Source organism: Pan troglodytes, chromosome 9, assembly GCF_028858775.2.
Source record: "Pan troglodytes isolate AG18354 chromosome 9, NHGRI_mPanTro3-v2.0_pri, whole genome shotgun sequence".
Lineage (NCBI taxonomy): Eukaryota > Metazoa > Chordata > Mammalia > Primates > Hominidae > Pan > Pan troglodytes.
Genome location: NC_072407.2, coordinates 128444926 through 128461087, shown reverse-complemented (window position 1 = coordinate 128461087; position 16162 = coordinate 128444926). Strand labels below are relative to the sequence as shown.

The following is a 16162-nucleotide window of genomic DNA, read 5'->3' as shown; positions in this document are numbered from 1 at the left end:
CTTCACAGGTGTCTGAGTATCAAATCTCTAGCTTTCACTGCAACTCCTCAGGCAGAGTCAGGCTAGGCAAGCACTGCACCCAGCATCCCTAGACTCTGAGGGCCCCTGATGTGCATAATGAACCATAAGCAAACCCTCCTTCTAGCGGTGGGTCCTAACCTAACTCGACATTGCCCTCAAGCATCTACTCCAAAGTCAAACATGATTCATGTAAATTCCAGTTTCCAGAAATCAAGTGTTCCTGTGTCTTGGCCCAAGATGTATCCCCCATTTATTAAGGCACAATGATTAAGGAAATACAAGTCACAACCTGGTTCTTCCAGGCTTCTCACCCATTAAAGGGAACCAAGTAAACTGAAAACTCACAAAGACACCTAGTTGATCTTAGGAGCCATCACGAGATGGGAAGAAAAGACAGGAAGTATTAAAAATAAATTTCTAACTATGTTCAGCTTGGGCAGGCTGGTGTTCAGCAAAGCTACCCTGGGACAGGCAGTGAGAGTTCCCATGGTTGTTGATGGCTGACACGTGAACTCACTGGCCAGTGCTGACAACAGATTATTTGTTAACTATTGTGAATAGTGATCCCATAAGACCATACAGATGCTTTTCCAATCCATCCTCTTCCCTGGAGAAAAAAAAAGAATGGTTCATCCCCCTGGTCACACACCCTTCAGCTATCATTATTCTGTCCTACAGGTAGGCAGTGGTTGTTTGCTAGGCTTGGCGTACACAGTACAATTCACAAGCAGGGACCCCTGGGTGTCATTCCCCTGTGATTTGGGAATAGCTAAGGGTGGAGGAGGAGAGAAAAATATTATTCAGCTGAGAAGTAACTTTGCCTCTCGCATGGTGTACAGCTGTAGGAAAATAAAAATCGAAGTGCACTCAGGAACATGATGGTTGGGAAATTAATATTTTTAAATGTGAGTTATGTCTTGCCAAAAATGTATATTGAAACATTATAGCAATGGTCAATAGCAGGCACGAGGTTTGAACGCTGCAGCCCAGCTGAGCATGGAAAAAATACACAAAAATATCTCCAAAATATACTGTGCTGCCATAAAGTTTAACTGTTATGGGAACCAGCCAATTTCAGAGACTCCGAATGCCTTTACCCTAGAGAAACTCAGGGAATGATACAACCTTCCCAAACTAGAATAGTTCATGCACCGGATGGCTCTGAACTGGGATGAACACTGCCGCTAGTTAAGGAGGCTGTCTGGGGTCCCGGTCAGTGGGTTTCCAACTTCCGTCAGGGACTGGGGTCTTGCTGGGTCAGTGGCCAAAAGGAGGCTCAGGTCAGCAGGGATAGTGCATACGGTGGTCATCTCAGCATGGATAACTGACCCTCTAGCATCCAGTGCCATGAATGGCTTTCTGGGATCCAGGACTGGTACCTGCTTAGGGCTGCAGAACAATGGCCTCTGACAAACTGGGGCCTGTGTCCTCTCCAGCTTGACTCGATTTGCCTCTCCATACAGAGCCAATGACCTCAAACTCCTGATAAAATACTTGCCCTGTATTTTGTCACTTGTCCCAAAAATAGCATCATGGCAATCATGATAGATACTTACATGCTCAATTAACTCTGCTCGCTTGCCTGATGTGGAAACAGGCAGGACAGCCCTCAACTCAATTCAGCAAGTACTTGTAGAGCCCTTAACACTGCGAAAGCTCTCCTACAGGGAAACTGAGGCCCAGGGTTGAGGGATTTCAGCCTGCTACATCTCTGTCCTCTCCCACTGTAACCATGTGGCCCCCCCTGAATCTCCCAGAAATGATACACTCCTTGAAGACCTAAATGTTTTTCTAGTCACCAAAGCTGGAATAACCAGTCAAAGAAAATGATTTATAAATGCACTTCTTCATATTGATAGAACATTTTTCTTCTAAGAAGCTCAAGTACTTCGCAGACATTATCTCATAAATCTACAGCGATCCGGAGGGAGAAAAGAAGGATTTTCCCCTTTGTTTGACAGGTAAACAAAGTCACAACTGAGAAAGAAATTGACTCAACTATATAACCAATCCCAGCACATGAGACCTGCCTGTTAACCCCAAAGGGTCCAGATACTCTGTCTGCTCTCCCTTCTAAAGATGAAGACCTCTTTGGCCACCTGACCTTATGACTTACCTTTCTCTTCATGTAAATTGGCATTTATAGACTACTTACAATGTGCCAGGCACTTTACATAGATTATCCTATTTAACCTTCACCATAACCTTATGAGGTACTGGTATTGTCCCCATAAAATGGGGACTGGCACATAGTAAGTAGTCTATGAGGCACAAAGAAGTTAAAGTAACTCACCCAAGACAGCAGAGCTAGGAAGTGATCCAGCTGGCATTGGAACCTGGGCAATTCGACTATAGAACCCAGACTCTAAGTAATTTTGCCTCCTTTGGGAGTAGCAAGAGAGAGTAATGATAATGTGGAAGGAGCTAGAACTTTCTCAGAATCTGTGCTTCTGAGTCTGATTTTCAAAGATGCTGCCAGTCCTTGGGATAGCATCACAGCTCGCTGCCTAATTAGGCAAATACAAACAAACCCATCACTGATGTTTTCAGCAGCTCGTGAGAGCAAAATCCTGCTGCTGATAGCTTGCAAGACAACAGAAACAGAAGCTCCAGCCAAGATGCCTGCAGGGGACCAGGGACTAATCACAGGATAGTGGGATCCAGAGGCTGGGCTGGAGGGGCTGCGGGTAGCCAGCCAGCTACAAGGAAGGCAGCGGCAGCAGGGAGAGGACTGGGCTAGAACCCATTTCCAGCCCCTCTCCTGGCCCTGGGGGGAGACAGCTTAACTTACCTGGGCTCATTCCCAAAGCCCAGCAGGAGGTGGGAAGTGTGGGCAGGAGGAGAGGCAGTGCTCTCAGGGGTGCAGCTGATGGCCTTGTGAGCTTTTCTGGCCAGGCCTGCACAGCTGGGGAGGACAGGGCCATTTTATTGCATGATGAGGATGGTAGCCATGAAGACATGAGTCTGAAGGGCCCGGCTGCACAGGAAGCACTCCAGAGCATGCCAGGAAGGCTGGGAGAGGATCATCACAGCTACCTCGCCTGACCAGGAACAAGTGCTGGTGGCCCGTTGTACAGCCCACCCCCAGGGAGGCCTGCCCCACCTCCAGAAGACCCTTCACTTATGGTGGTGAGAGGGGCCTTCAAGTTCCTCTAGTCTGATCTTTCACCCGGTGTAGAAATCACCTCTGCAACATCCCTGAGAGGCGATCATCCAACCTCTGCTTGAATACAGCCAGTGATGGGGACCTCACTACCATCTCTGGCAGCCCAGATCCTTGTTGGATACCTCAAACAGTTGAGAGTATTCTAAAGAACCTCCCCATGTGAATTCTGCCTGTTGGTGCTGGTGCTGCCCTTGGGAGCTCGGGAACATGCCCAACCCACACTGAGAGACTGTTTGAAATACTTGAGGCGAGCTCTTGCAGGTCTCCCTGCCTGTCTTTGTTCTGTCTCTCTCACTTGCTTAAGCCCTCATCTTCTCTTTAAAAGGCTGAATGTGTCCCATCTCATCCTCCTACAGCACCCATCTGAGAACGCTCCCTGTGTGGTGAGGGTCCTTCAAAAGGAGGAGCAGCCTGGGGCTGCCAGAGGGGAGTAGAAGCCGAGGGTAGCCTCTGAGGAGAGAAGGGAACTGGGACAGAGATGAAAGACAGCGGGGATTGGAGTCCAGTTGTAAATCCACACACTGAGGGACTCAGGGGAGGGCAGACCTCAGTGAGGAGATGGATGGAAAGAGAAATAGGGAGGTTTAGGGCCCGAGACCCAGGAAAGAGAGGATCTGCCCAAGGTGGCCAGCTACAACTTCAGTTGGCATTTATATTCAACCCCACACAGCAGCAGGAACGCTGATTAATGATTTATATTCTCAAACTTTTATTTATCTATTATTCATTGCCCATGGCAGAAGGGGCCCCCAATTCTTAAGCGTCCTGAGCACTTCATAAGTGCGTCACCAGGCCCTGGGGTTTCTGGCGGGACAGGAGGAATGACTAGACAGGGTCCACTGTGACTCAAAGTGACCCGAGGTTCCTAGACACTGGAAGGGCGGGCCTAGATTTCTACTTCCTGTCCATCCTGAAACAAAATTTTTGCAAAGTCACTCTTGATCCTTTTCCAAACATTTCTCTTTTTCCTTCCTTCTCTCTCTGACTGTCTTCTTTCTGTAATTCTCAGCCTGGGTCTCTCTGTCTGTCTGTCTCTCTCTCTCTCCTCTCTATCTTATCAAAATGCATGTCTGCTTGGTAGACCACAGTGCTGAGCACACCGCTTTCCAGAATAATAAGCCAGCGGTGTCTGTCCATGCTTAGCATTTCCATCTCTTCTCCCTCTTTCCTTTCTAACAGTGGCTCCTCCGATTTTCCTAAACTTGAAACCAACAAGACCCTTACATGGCCGGGCATGGTGGCTCATGCCTATAATCCCAGAACTTTGGGAGGTTGAGAAGGGAGAACCGCCTAAGTCCAGGAGTTCAAGACCAGTCAGGGTGACATAGTGAGATCCCATCTCTACAAAAGATTAAAAAAATTAGCCGACGTGGTGGTGCATGTCTGTAGTCCCAGCTACTTGGGAGGCTGAGGTGGGAGGATCGCTTGAGTCTGGGAGGTGGAGGCTGCAGTGAGCTATGATCCTGCCACTACACTCCAATCTGAGTGACAGAGCAAGACCCTGTCTCAAAAACTAACAAACAAACCAAATGCCTTTATACACACACACACACACACACACACACACACAGAGAGAGAGAGAGAGAGAGAGAACCAACACCTTCAACGCCTTGGGAAAGCTCTTGCATTTGTGCTCCTTGCACTGAGATCAGAGCCCTGAGCAATCACCTGCTCTGCCAGCCTTGTAGAACGGCCCCTGCTTGGGTCCCCCACTCTGTGCCTCTTTGTCATGGGTGTCCCCTCCACCCCACCCCAGCTCCCTGACCTGCTTGTTGTCTCCACAGGTTACCCACAGTACCTGGTGGTAGGGAACCACCTGTCGGGGGAGCACCACCTGAAGATCCTGCGGGCAGAGCTGCAAGACGATGCGGTGTACGAGTGCCAGGCCATCCAGGCCGCCATCCGCTCCCGCCCCGCACGCCTCACAGTCCTGGGTAAGAACCATCTGCACAAGGGGCTGGGACACTGCGTGAAGCACCAAGGGCTCAGCTCCAAGAGGGTATTTTTTTGGTCAGACATGGGGAGACTCCCCTCTGGGGATCTGCTCCAGACACTGCTGCTTCCACAATATCCATGCCCACCTTCCCACCCAAACGGGACAAGCGAAGGCTCTTTCCCTAGTAAACCAGACAGCCAATGCCAGCGGACTCAGTCCAACCCCGGCGTGTTTGATGGTGCCTTAGGCAGCTAATGAGGGCTCCTACATGCTTATTTATTCCATCAGAAAGCATGCTCTGCACACGTTATCTAGGCTAGGCTCCGTGCCAGGAAGAATGTGGCACAGGCTGTGGGTCCCTTCTTTCTGAACTGACCCCCACTCCGGTGCTAACAAAGCCCTATCTTTCCACCTTCTCTGTAGAATCAGCCCGATTCTCCCCATGATTCTAGTATCCATGTGGACACCAGTGACCCCCGTGACTTCTCCACCCCTCATTGCTCCCTGGGAATCCTGGCTGACAGGTCCTTCCTAGGAAAATTCATTTCAGGTCCTTATTCCAAATCATACTTTTCCCCTTGGTCTTTCTTCATCTTATGTTCCCAGGAGCCCAGCGCTCCTGGATCATCTTGCCTGAAGACAGGGGAATGGGCTCGGTGACCTCTTAAACCACCTAGTTCTGATTTAGAGTTCAGTCCCGGGAGTCTCCCTCCTCTGGCCAAATGTTACCGAGGATCAAGGCTGCTGAGAACCAGGCCTTGCACATAAGTCATGAGAGCTCACATTTGCCAAGCAGTTCACCGTAGCTCTCCAGGCTCTTTCAGGCACATGACCTCCGCTGTTCCTGACGCTGCTCGGTGGGACAGGGACTGTTACCCCAGATGAGATACTAAGGCCCACAGATGCAAAGAGCTTGGCCCATGGGCTCCTGGCCAGGGCTCCAGGTCTCCCTGCCCCACCTCGCTGCCCCCTTACACATGAGTCTGTGCCAGGCACGCGTGCAGGAGGGAAGTGGGAAAGCCCGGGCCCACCCCTTAGCAGCTGTTGTGAAGGTTCGACAACAGGGTCAGCAGCTGGGGTGCGGCCTCCTCTCCTGGCAGCTAAAGCACACGGCTGCTCAGAGATGAAATATTTAAAAGCGTGTCAGGTTATCTTCAGATCTACATGGCCAAAGACACCAGGGCAGATTATTCCAAGCAGTGCAGCAGACAGGCCCCGGAGGACCACTTACCAAGCTCGGAGCTTGACTTCTTGAGATGCGGGGGAGGGACTTGGGGCCAGCCTCAGAAACCTCCTGCAACCTTTGAGTCTCCCCAGGCCTGCGATGAAAGGAATGAGAAAATAAACCTGTTCCAGCGGGGGTAAATAAGTTGGGATTCCATGGCCGGGAAGCGGGCCTTCCGAGGAGTAATTGGGGTATTAAAGGCAGCAGCGCCGTTCTCATTTCTCCCAAGACGGTGACTAAAATGAGAATGAGTCTGCCATGTGGTGTGGGGGTTGTGGGAGGAGAGGAGGAGGAATTAGGGCCTCATATTGTTTCTGATTTTGAGGATTGCAAAATGCCAGAACAGATTTGCTAAGTTGTAGGCTCCTCATCTTCAGAGATGGCTCAGCCCCTCCATCCTCAGAAGAATCTGCCTCTACCGACTCATACACCTTCTAGAGGGGCCAGAGGATGCTGGAACCACAGGAACCTGAGCATTGTCCACTCCTCTGACTTCACAGGAACCAAAAATAGGTGGAGCCACATCTCATCCTTAAGGCTGTATTGACTTCCCCAGTCCTGACATGATCATTACACTTCCTTTCCTCTCAACTCTACGTTACGTAAAAAAGTCCAACGTATTAAAAGTCCAGATTATTTCGAATGTTTTACAGATGAGAGAATGGAAACTCAGAGAGGCAAAGGCACTCACAGGAGGTGACACAGCTTAATTAACCTTCAAAATCAACTCCAGATTTTTCAGCTTCAAGCTCTTTGCCTAGTCTCCTGTTCCCAGTTGCCAGCAGCATCTCATCTGTCTGGCTGGTGAGGGGCCAGGCTTCTCAGAGCAGGGCCTCAGGATCCAACCTGAACAGACCCGATTTTGTCTTAGGTCATGTCTAAAAGGCATTCGCTCCCCCTTCCTCTCTGGTGGCATGGCCTGACACCGCCCTCTGGGCACAGAGCTGGGTTTGTATGGGGGAGATGTTTTATTCAAGTCTGGAGATCAGCGGAAGGAGGGCAGAGGAAGTTCCCATGATCCCCAGCAGGATCCCCTCCGTGAAATTCCTGAGAGCCAGAAAGGGAGCCTCAGCCAGCATCTTGTCCATCAGCCTTTCAGGCAGCTCCACAAAAACCATTCATCCTGAGCAAACTAAAACCCCAGGCAAGACAGTGCTTCCCAGCACTCTGCCTGCAGTCCTCGCTGACTCCCTGGGACACTCCCAGGTCCCCAACCCAGGTGGTCTTGCAGGGCTCCGCCTGGCTGAGTGTCCTGGGGTATAGCACCCCACCTACTGCTCTGCAAGGAGGCCCCCAGTGCAGCAGCTGACCCAGCCAGCTGGAAGGGGACCCCTGGTCTGGGGAAGGGGAATGGAGAGAGTGGCTGTTCCCACAGATGGGGGAGAGGTATTTCTGCTCCTTGGCCCAGCCGCCTTCCCTACCAAGACCCCATCTGCTTTGCTGTGACATCTCAGCCCGGGAAAATGTCCCAGCCAGTTCCCCAAGGGGGGCTGCCTTCCCTGTGTTCCAGGAATGAGAGAGCTTCCTAATTTAGTCTGTATTTGCCTGAGATAGATTTTTAATTAAATAAAGTAAGAGCCTGATTAGAACCTGCGGAAGATGCGAAAGCAGAATCAGATGGTATTCCGGCAAAATTGCAAAGCAAACACTTTGGCTAGAACAGAGGGAGGCCCCCGGGGGTCTTCCATCGAAGTACCAAGTGAGGAGGGCAAATACGAGAGATTATATAGCCAACAGATGTGCATTGTTAAAATATGCATCTGCCGGCAGCGTGCTCAGATGAAGCCAGAGGGCCAGCTCGCAGAGCTGCTGGGCCCTAGGGAAGGCATGGGGACTCGGCCTGGCAGCCAAGCCTAGAGTCACAGACACATTAATTAGCGTTGTGTTTCCAGCTCTCAGATGCAATCAGGCAAGGAGCAACTTCGGAGCTGAGCATTTGTACCTCGGGAGGCAGAAGGAGGGAGCCAGGAAATGAGGAGGGAAAGACGGGGGAAGGCCTTGAGTTTGCAAAGCTGAGAGAGGCAAAGACTGGGGATTTTAGGTCAGGTCAATCAGTGGTCAGGCTGCGTGCCCTCTGTGGCCCAGCCAGCTGCCAAGGACTATGGCTTGACTCAGCCCAGGGTCAAGACAGGCGTCTTTTCACCTGCAGAACATCTGGAGAATCACGGCGTCACGGAAACAGCATTAGACTTAGAGGCAGTGGTCTTGGTTTTACCAGTGTCCAGCTGTGTGACAGTGGCCCTGATTCTCAACCTGGGTCTCAGTTTCCTCATCTGTAAAATGAGAGGTGGTGATAAATAAGATGATCGCTGAGAACTGTCTCTCTCCCAAAAGGCCATGACTTCCACTGTAAGGAGTCCAACATGCTGTACCAACTATTTTAGGAAATTGGGCCATCCCTCCCTGGAACCAAGATTGGCGCAGTGACCGAGGCTTAGAAGAAAACTGATTAGGGTGGCTTAAACAGCATCCCACTTCGAGGCTGGGAGATAGGACCTCTCCAAGTCCTATTCAGCCCTGGGGGCCTTGGCTGTGGACCTCAAACCCTGGTCCTCCCTGCAAAGGATCCCCCCCAACCGCCCCTCTGTAGCCAGCTTCCACATAGACCTAGCGCTCTCCGAAGACTCAGTTTGGTTGGGCATCAGAGGACCTCCCACATGTGCAGAGAGAGCTGTCATGGGGTAGGAAGAGCCCTGGGCCAGGAAGTAGAATATGCTCTTGCTGCTCACTAACTGGGTGACCTTGGGCAAGGTCCTTAAGGCTGGAACTGGGCCTCTTTGGCTCAAGCCTCTAAAACCAGCATGAATGAATGAATGAATGACGTTTCTGGTTCTTCATCTATAAAATAGAGGATTGAAAATACCAATGTCATAGAATTGTTGTAAACATTAAACACTCTGTCTGTCTGTCTGTCTGTCTCTCTCTCTCTCTCTCTCTCTCTCTCTCTCTAACAGTGAAGTGTCATACACTTTTTTGGTTTGTTTTTTGTTTTTTGAGATGGGGCCTGGCTCTGTCGCCCAGGCTGGAGTGCAGTGGCACCATCTCGGCTCACCGCAACCTCCGCCTTCTGGGTCCTCCTGCTCCAGCCTCCTGAGTAGCTGGGATTACAGGCACGTGCCACCACGCCTGGCTAATTTTTGTATTTTTAGCCATGCTGCCCAGGCTGGTCTCGAACACCTGACCTCAAGTGATCCACCCATCTTGGCCTCCCAAAGTGCTGGGATTACAGGCGTGAGCCACCCCGCCTGTATTTTAAAGTTGTGCACACATATACATGCAGACTGCTCCTTCTTCCACCTACAGGAATCCCAGGGTTGAAAAATATTGAAACTGTCCCAGGGTCAGAGTTGTAAGGGTGGCATTACACTTGATCTCTTCAACTTCCTGGAAACTTGGGAAGCAAGGTGTTGGGACATCCAGGGCAGAGAGGAAATGGTACCAAGGATTTGATCAACAAATGTTTACTGAGCACCTGTTATATGCCAAGCACTAGTCTAGACACGTGGGATTCATCAGGAAACGAAAGAGAAAACCATCCTTGCCCTGGTGGAGCTTGCATTCTGGCAGAGAGCAGGCGGTCGATAAGTGATGCACGGATTAAACCATAAATTGCATTGCTGTACAGGATGTGAGGTGGTAATAAATGCTACGGAAAGGAAAAAGTAGAGCAGGATGGGGGGATCAGAAGTGGGAGGAGGGGAGGTTGGCATCAGATTAATTATTAAGAGGGGCATTTTTCCCAGTCTCCCTCCTCATTTCCCTCTTCTTCCTGGCCCGTTCTAATATTAACTCTGCTGTCTTGTGGCTCCCGTTAGAAATAAAGCTTCCTAAATCAACATGAATTATTTAAGAGGGAGACTAAGTCAATTCAAATAAAGAGGGCATCTTTTTAAATGATGTCAAGCCCCAAATAGTGAGAGAGGAAAACAGATAAGGTCCAATCTGTGACGTGTCCTTAACTAGTTTGTTTTTCAAAACCACAAGCTCCCTTTGCCACAGCTCTACCAGCAGAGCTGCAGGGCCTCCTCAGCCCACCGCGTTGGCAGCCTCCCCCAATCTCCCATCCATGAATCTTCTGGGGAGATGGGTCCAGAGAACAGTGGTGAATAACTCAGAGTCTGCCAGCAAGGGAAGGCAGAGCTGGAACAGACCTCGAGGGTGCTGGCTTCTAAACCATTCTTCCAGAAACTGGTTGCAAGAAACCCATCCATAGTCACCCTGACATAAAAAGGCAAATCAGTAGGTGACAGTCTGAGGGGTTCTTCAGGGGCAAGAAAGTGTCCCCACAGAACAAAACCCAAGCTCCCTGCCAGGCCACACAAGGCCCCCCGAGGCCAGCCCCCAGCTGTGTCACCAGCCTCAGACCCACCGCCAACCTGCTCCCGCACTAACAAGCAGCTGGCATCTCCTTCCGCTCACCAAGCCTCTGGGCCCTCGCTCACACTGTGTTTCTTCCTGGAGTGCCCTTCCTACCTTTCTTCCCTTGGCTAACTTGTGTTCAGCTGTCAAGATTCACCTTAGACAACTCCTCCTCCAGGAAGCCTTCTCTGGAGCCCACATGGCCTGACTGTCCCCCTGTGGTCCTTTTCACTTCCTTAGGCATCTTTTTTTTGAGTCAGGGTCTTGCTCTGTCATCCAGACTGAAGTGCAGTGGCACTATTATGGCTCACTGCAGCCTCGACCTCCCTGGCTCAAGTGATCCTCCCACCTCAGCCTCCCGAGTAGCTGAGACCACAGGCATGCACCACCTCACCCAGCTAATTTCTGTTTGTTTGTTTTTTTGTTTCGTTCTGTTCTGTTTTTATAGAGACAGGGTTTCGCCATGTTACTCAGGCTGGTCTTGAACTTCTGGGCTCAAGGGATCCACCCACCTCAGCCTCCTAAAGTGCTGAGATTACAGGCGTGAGCCATCACGCCCAGCCTCCTTATGCACCTTGATCACAGGTCTCAACACGCTATGTTGAGAGTAACTGTTTTCATGTCTGTTTCCCCCACCGGGTCTCCTGGGAGCATCTTTCATCCTTCATGCCTAGCACAGCCTAGAATCACATACTGGGTGTTCAGTAAATGTTCTTCATGGCAATTGAAACAACAAGGCTTAGGGAAATTTTAGGGGGAGTTTACACTGAATCTGATGACAGAGAACAGAGCCTGGCAGATAGTAAGCCCCAAACACGGATGACAATTGTGTTGTGTTGTGTCGTGTCGTGTCGTGTCGTGTCGTGTCGTGTCGTGTTGTGTTGGAGAGGCAATGTGGCTTTGTGGCTAAGCGCCCGGCCTCTGGAAGCCAGATTGCCTGCACTTGAAACCTAGCTGTATCATTTTGCCACTGGTGTGACCTTGAGCAAGTTATTTAACCACTCTATGCCTATTTCTTTCTGCGTAAAATGAAGGAAATAATCATAACTGCCTTCATGGGGTTGAAGAGAGGATTTAATGAAATAATATATGTAAAACACGTCTCAGAATAGCGCCTGTTATGCAGCAAGGCATAGCAGCATTGGCTGCTAGTATTATAACTGTTTTCATCATTGCTATTATTGCACAATGTTATGAGACACAAACAAGCAACCCCTGCATCCCGGGGGGTCAGACTTTGCTTCCTAGAGAAGTTTTCCCATGCATCAAGCAAGGCAGGAAGATGTGATTCCTGCAGGCCCCTCCCAGCAGGCTGCACACCTGGGAAGAAAGGCAGAATTGATTTCCTTATCTGCTTATTAAGCGTGTTTTGCCTGGGCCCTGGCCTGGTCTTAGGTGCTGTATCTCATTTGTGCTGTGTGGCTGTTTCCTGCAACATTCATTACCCTGCAATCACCCCCAAATAGCGGTAGCAAACGAGCCAGAGACGGAAGACAGGAGCAGAAAACATCCTTATCTCCTGAGGTTCCACATGGGAGCTGTGTCGGAGCTATTGTACATCTCGCTCCCCCTACACACACCCCACCCCTGCCACCAGCTCGCTCCCAGCTCCCTTCCTGGTAGCCCAGACTACCCCCATGTCCCCTGGGCCAGATGCAGATTCCCCTCCTCTTTCTCCCTTTGGCCACTGACACCACCTTAGCCTCCCATCTAACTCGGAGCTCACCTGCTGGGCGGGTGATAAAGTGAGCAGAGCTGGGGGCCATGAAGGGTATCTGAGGCTGACATATAGTCTCTCACCTCTAAGTTATATTATAGCTCCCTGAGGTCCACCCTGTGGGTTCAATGCCATAATGCCACGCTGAGTAGTTGCTGTTGGGGGCCAGATGAGATAGAAGGTCTCCCTGGAGGTCTTGCAGCCATTGAGTTGAGGTGTGCGGGTCGCCCCAGCCCTGCCCTCCTGCTGCACTCCAAGGTCGCCCCCCACAATCTCCCTGCCCCCATAATCTGCATGTTACCATGGGCAGGCATGGCCTCTGTCTCTTTACCCACTCCATCTCCCATCCTCATCACAGCCTGGCTGGATGTCAAAACTCTCCCCCAGCCTGGGGTCGTCCCTCATGTTGGGAAATGAGGTGGGGGCAGGACACTCAAGCATTAAACGACTTCCAAGGCCCGGAGGAAGAGAGGATCCCTCAGGGATGGAGGCAAACTCAGCGCATCTTTTCCCTTCCCTGCCTGAGTGTGGAGAAGGGCAGGCAGGAGCCTCTCCAAGAAGGAGAAGACCTGATGCAAGGAACGCACAGCCCCACCCTACCCCAGCCCGTGCCACCATGAGCGATTTCTGGAGGGGCCCAGAAGCTCGACACTGTCTATCCAAGTGCCCACTCGCCACTGAAATCTGGGGGTAGCATCCCAAATGACCATCCCCAGGGCCAGCCCCCATACCCCACCCCCAGCATCTTTTGCTCCCAACACCAGGACAAGGGAAGCTGGGGAGGTTCTTAGGAGCCCACTCATGGTCTACTGCTCATGGAAGGGGTTCAGCCTCCTGCTGTTGCCTGGCCCCAGTGCCTGCACCCCCATCACCAAGAGACAGGCTCTTCAGGGCAGCCCTGGGAAGTTTTGGAGTGTGTCACCACCATCCCCAGGGCATTGGAAACTCCAGACCCAAGCAGGACAAACGGCCCTCACTGGGTCGCTGGGATGCATTCACTCCTGCCCCAGTCATGCCACCATCCAGCTGTGAGACAGGGGCTGATGATGCTTAATCTCTCAGGGCCCGCCCTCTCCATGGTGGAGCCAGTAGCAGAAGAGATGAAGTGTAAACCCACTTCACGGGTTGACTGTGATTCTCTCTCATTTGCTCATGATTTGGGGTTGGGGCATGAGGGGCATTGTTCCCTGAGTTCCTCTTCCCTTGCTCCTGAGAGCAAGGATAATATACCCTTCAGCTGCTGGAACCAAGCGTGACCCTGGGAGATGCTGAGCAGGCTCAACTGCTTAGCAAAGAGTGAGCTCAGACTGTGGAGATTTGCAAAAGTCAGGACCTCGATCCTCGGGTGTCTGCCATTTGACATGGAATCATCAGCTCCAGGGCTGCAAGTGAAATCTAAGCCCCTTCCTATAACATGCAGGGGGCAGCTGCCTGGAGGAGGCCCCTCACCCACTTACCCCTCATACGGCTGCTCCTCAGGACTGGGTATCTCTTTCAGCATCCCCACAAGCCTGCAAAAGCACAGCAAGAGCCCACCTCTGTCCTGGTGCCCTACTGGGATCCTCAGTCTGGAAGCCCCGCTGGCCACTGACCATTGACAGGATTCCCCATTTATGCGCCAATCATAAGGATACACACATGGACAGCTTCGCCTCAAGGACAAATGCACTGGTGCACGCAGGTACTTAACACACATGCCTCAGAGCCAAATCATCAGTGTCGCCCTGATAGAAAGACACAAGAACATCCGGTCAGGGGATCAGTCACTGTTAGGAAATGGACACATTCTTGGAGGCCTGAAGTACTGACCCTCACTCCTTGTCAGGCCCAGGAAAGAGGGGGGTAATGGAAGCACAGACTCATCGGCATGAGGCCCTGTTTCTCTACTGATTCCCCCTCATCTCATGAAATGGAGGAGGAACAGAGCCAGAGCCAACTGAGGGAGGGGCAGCCAGCCAGTCCCACGTGTGTGTTCACCCCTGTCCCGGCTCCAGCTTCCTGGGCATCCTGGGTGTCAAACCCAGGACGCTGTCTGAGGCCCGCCCTGGGGGAAGCCCAGGGGAGCCGCAGCTGCACAGGGAGCCCTCTGAGGGCTAAAAATAACCCGCCGCTTCTCCGTTCCGACCTCAGCCCGGGCCCAAAACAAGGGTTTCATGGCAAATTATGGATTTAAAACTGGCAATGAATCTCCATTACAGCATGAAATGAGAAAGGAAAATGCCACTAAATGGAAGCCTTCCCCGGCAGCCAGTGGGGTGAGGGAGGGGTGTCATCCTCAGAGGGAGTTTAGGGACAAAGTCACACAACCCAAGGCAGACTCGCGGAGGCCAAGCCTGGAGAGAAAGAGAGGTCCTGGAAGATTGGCAGGGGCCAGAGCCTAAGGGAGCCCCCACTGTTTCGGGGCAGGATAGGACACCACAGAAGCAGAAGACGCAATGCCCATGAGCCGGGAGCCAAGACTAACAGCTATGGTCAGTGTCCTGCAGAGGAAAGATGCATTGCTGCCTTTGCAGTGGGAACGGCCACAGCTTTGTTATCTTGCTGCTGTGATGGGACCTGTGTTGTAGGTCCAGTGGAGAGAGGTGTTTGGGGACCCATGACCGACTGCCTCTCCAGGCAGCCTGGGGGGTCCACTCTTTGTATAGCTCTTTTTTTTTTTTTTTGAGATGGAGTCTCCCTCTGTCGCCCAGCCTGGAGTGCAGTGGCGTGATCTCAGCTCACTGCAACCTCTGCCTCCCAGGTTCAAGCAATTATCTTGCCTCAGCCTCCCGAATAGCTGGGACTACAGGCATGAGCCACTGCGCCTGGCCTGTGTAGCTCTTGAAACCACTCCTCATCATGGCATACCTGGTGACATCCCTGCAGACTCTAGAGATGGAGGCACAACCAACAACTCTCTGTTCTGCTCCAACACACACACACACACACACACACACACAGCACTGCACATCTCCAGGGAGCCCAGCCACTGGCCCTTGTGTGTTCCTCTCCTCCCAATTTCAGCCATTTACTTCCCTATGTGCACTAGCCCTGGAGGCACCAGGACAACTGTCATGATTTAACTCAGGCCATGGGAGATGGGAGTAGATGAAGAGGAGCAACAGCAGAGAGAGAGTTGAGCAGTCAGTATCTCCAGCAGCACCAGACCCAATCCTTGGCCTGGGCAGCCTGTGATTGGTCAGCACCATGGCCAGTGCAATGTCCCTGAAGTCTAACAGGGACGCAGTACCTGTAAAAGATATAAGAGAGATACTGTGTACACAATTTTTAAAAATGAGGAGGTTCAGCTCACTAAAGAGAAGATGTAGGGGAATAGGGTCCCTCCCAAATATCTAAAGAAGCACAATAGATATACTCTGGAGCTCCGGAGGATGGAAACAGAGCCAGGGTAGCTGGGCACAGTGGCTCACACCTGTAATCCCAGCACTTTGAGAGGCTGAGGCAGGTGGATTGCCTAAACCCAAGAGGCAAAGGGTGCAGTGTCTGGTCAACAGTGAGACCCCTATCTCAAAAAGAAGGAAGGAAGGAAGGAAGGAAGGAAGGAAGGAAGGAAGGAAGGAAGGAAGGAAACAACGTCAGGGAGGACATTTCTTATCTCAATAATTAAAACTAACAGAGTTCAGTTCAGTAGTAAGCTTCCTGTCTCTGGGAGTATTCAAGCAGAAGCTGAGTTTTCTTGCATGCTGTTTCTATAGGGAGGAAATAGATTCATCTCCAGAGACGAGACGATGGCAGCAA

At 51.4% G+C, this 16162-nt stretch overlaps 1 protein-coding gene across 5 annotated transcripts in view; it reads left to right on the top strand.

Annotated features, from left to right (window-relative positions):
• KIRREL3 (kirre like nephrin family adhesion molecule 3) overlaps positions 1 to 16162 on the top strand; it is a 584143-nt gene that overhangs the window by 481144 nt on the left and 86837 nt on the right. For all 5 annotated transcript variants that reach the window (XM_016922484.4, XM_016922483.4, XM_016922482.4 and 2 more), the window contains exon 5: positions 4972 to 5121. In XM_016922484.4, coding sequence (XP_016777973.1) covers positions 4972 to 5121 — 150 coding nt within the window. The remainder of the gene's footprint in view (positions 1 to 4971; positions 5122 to 16162) is intronic.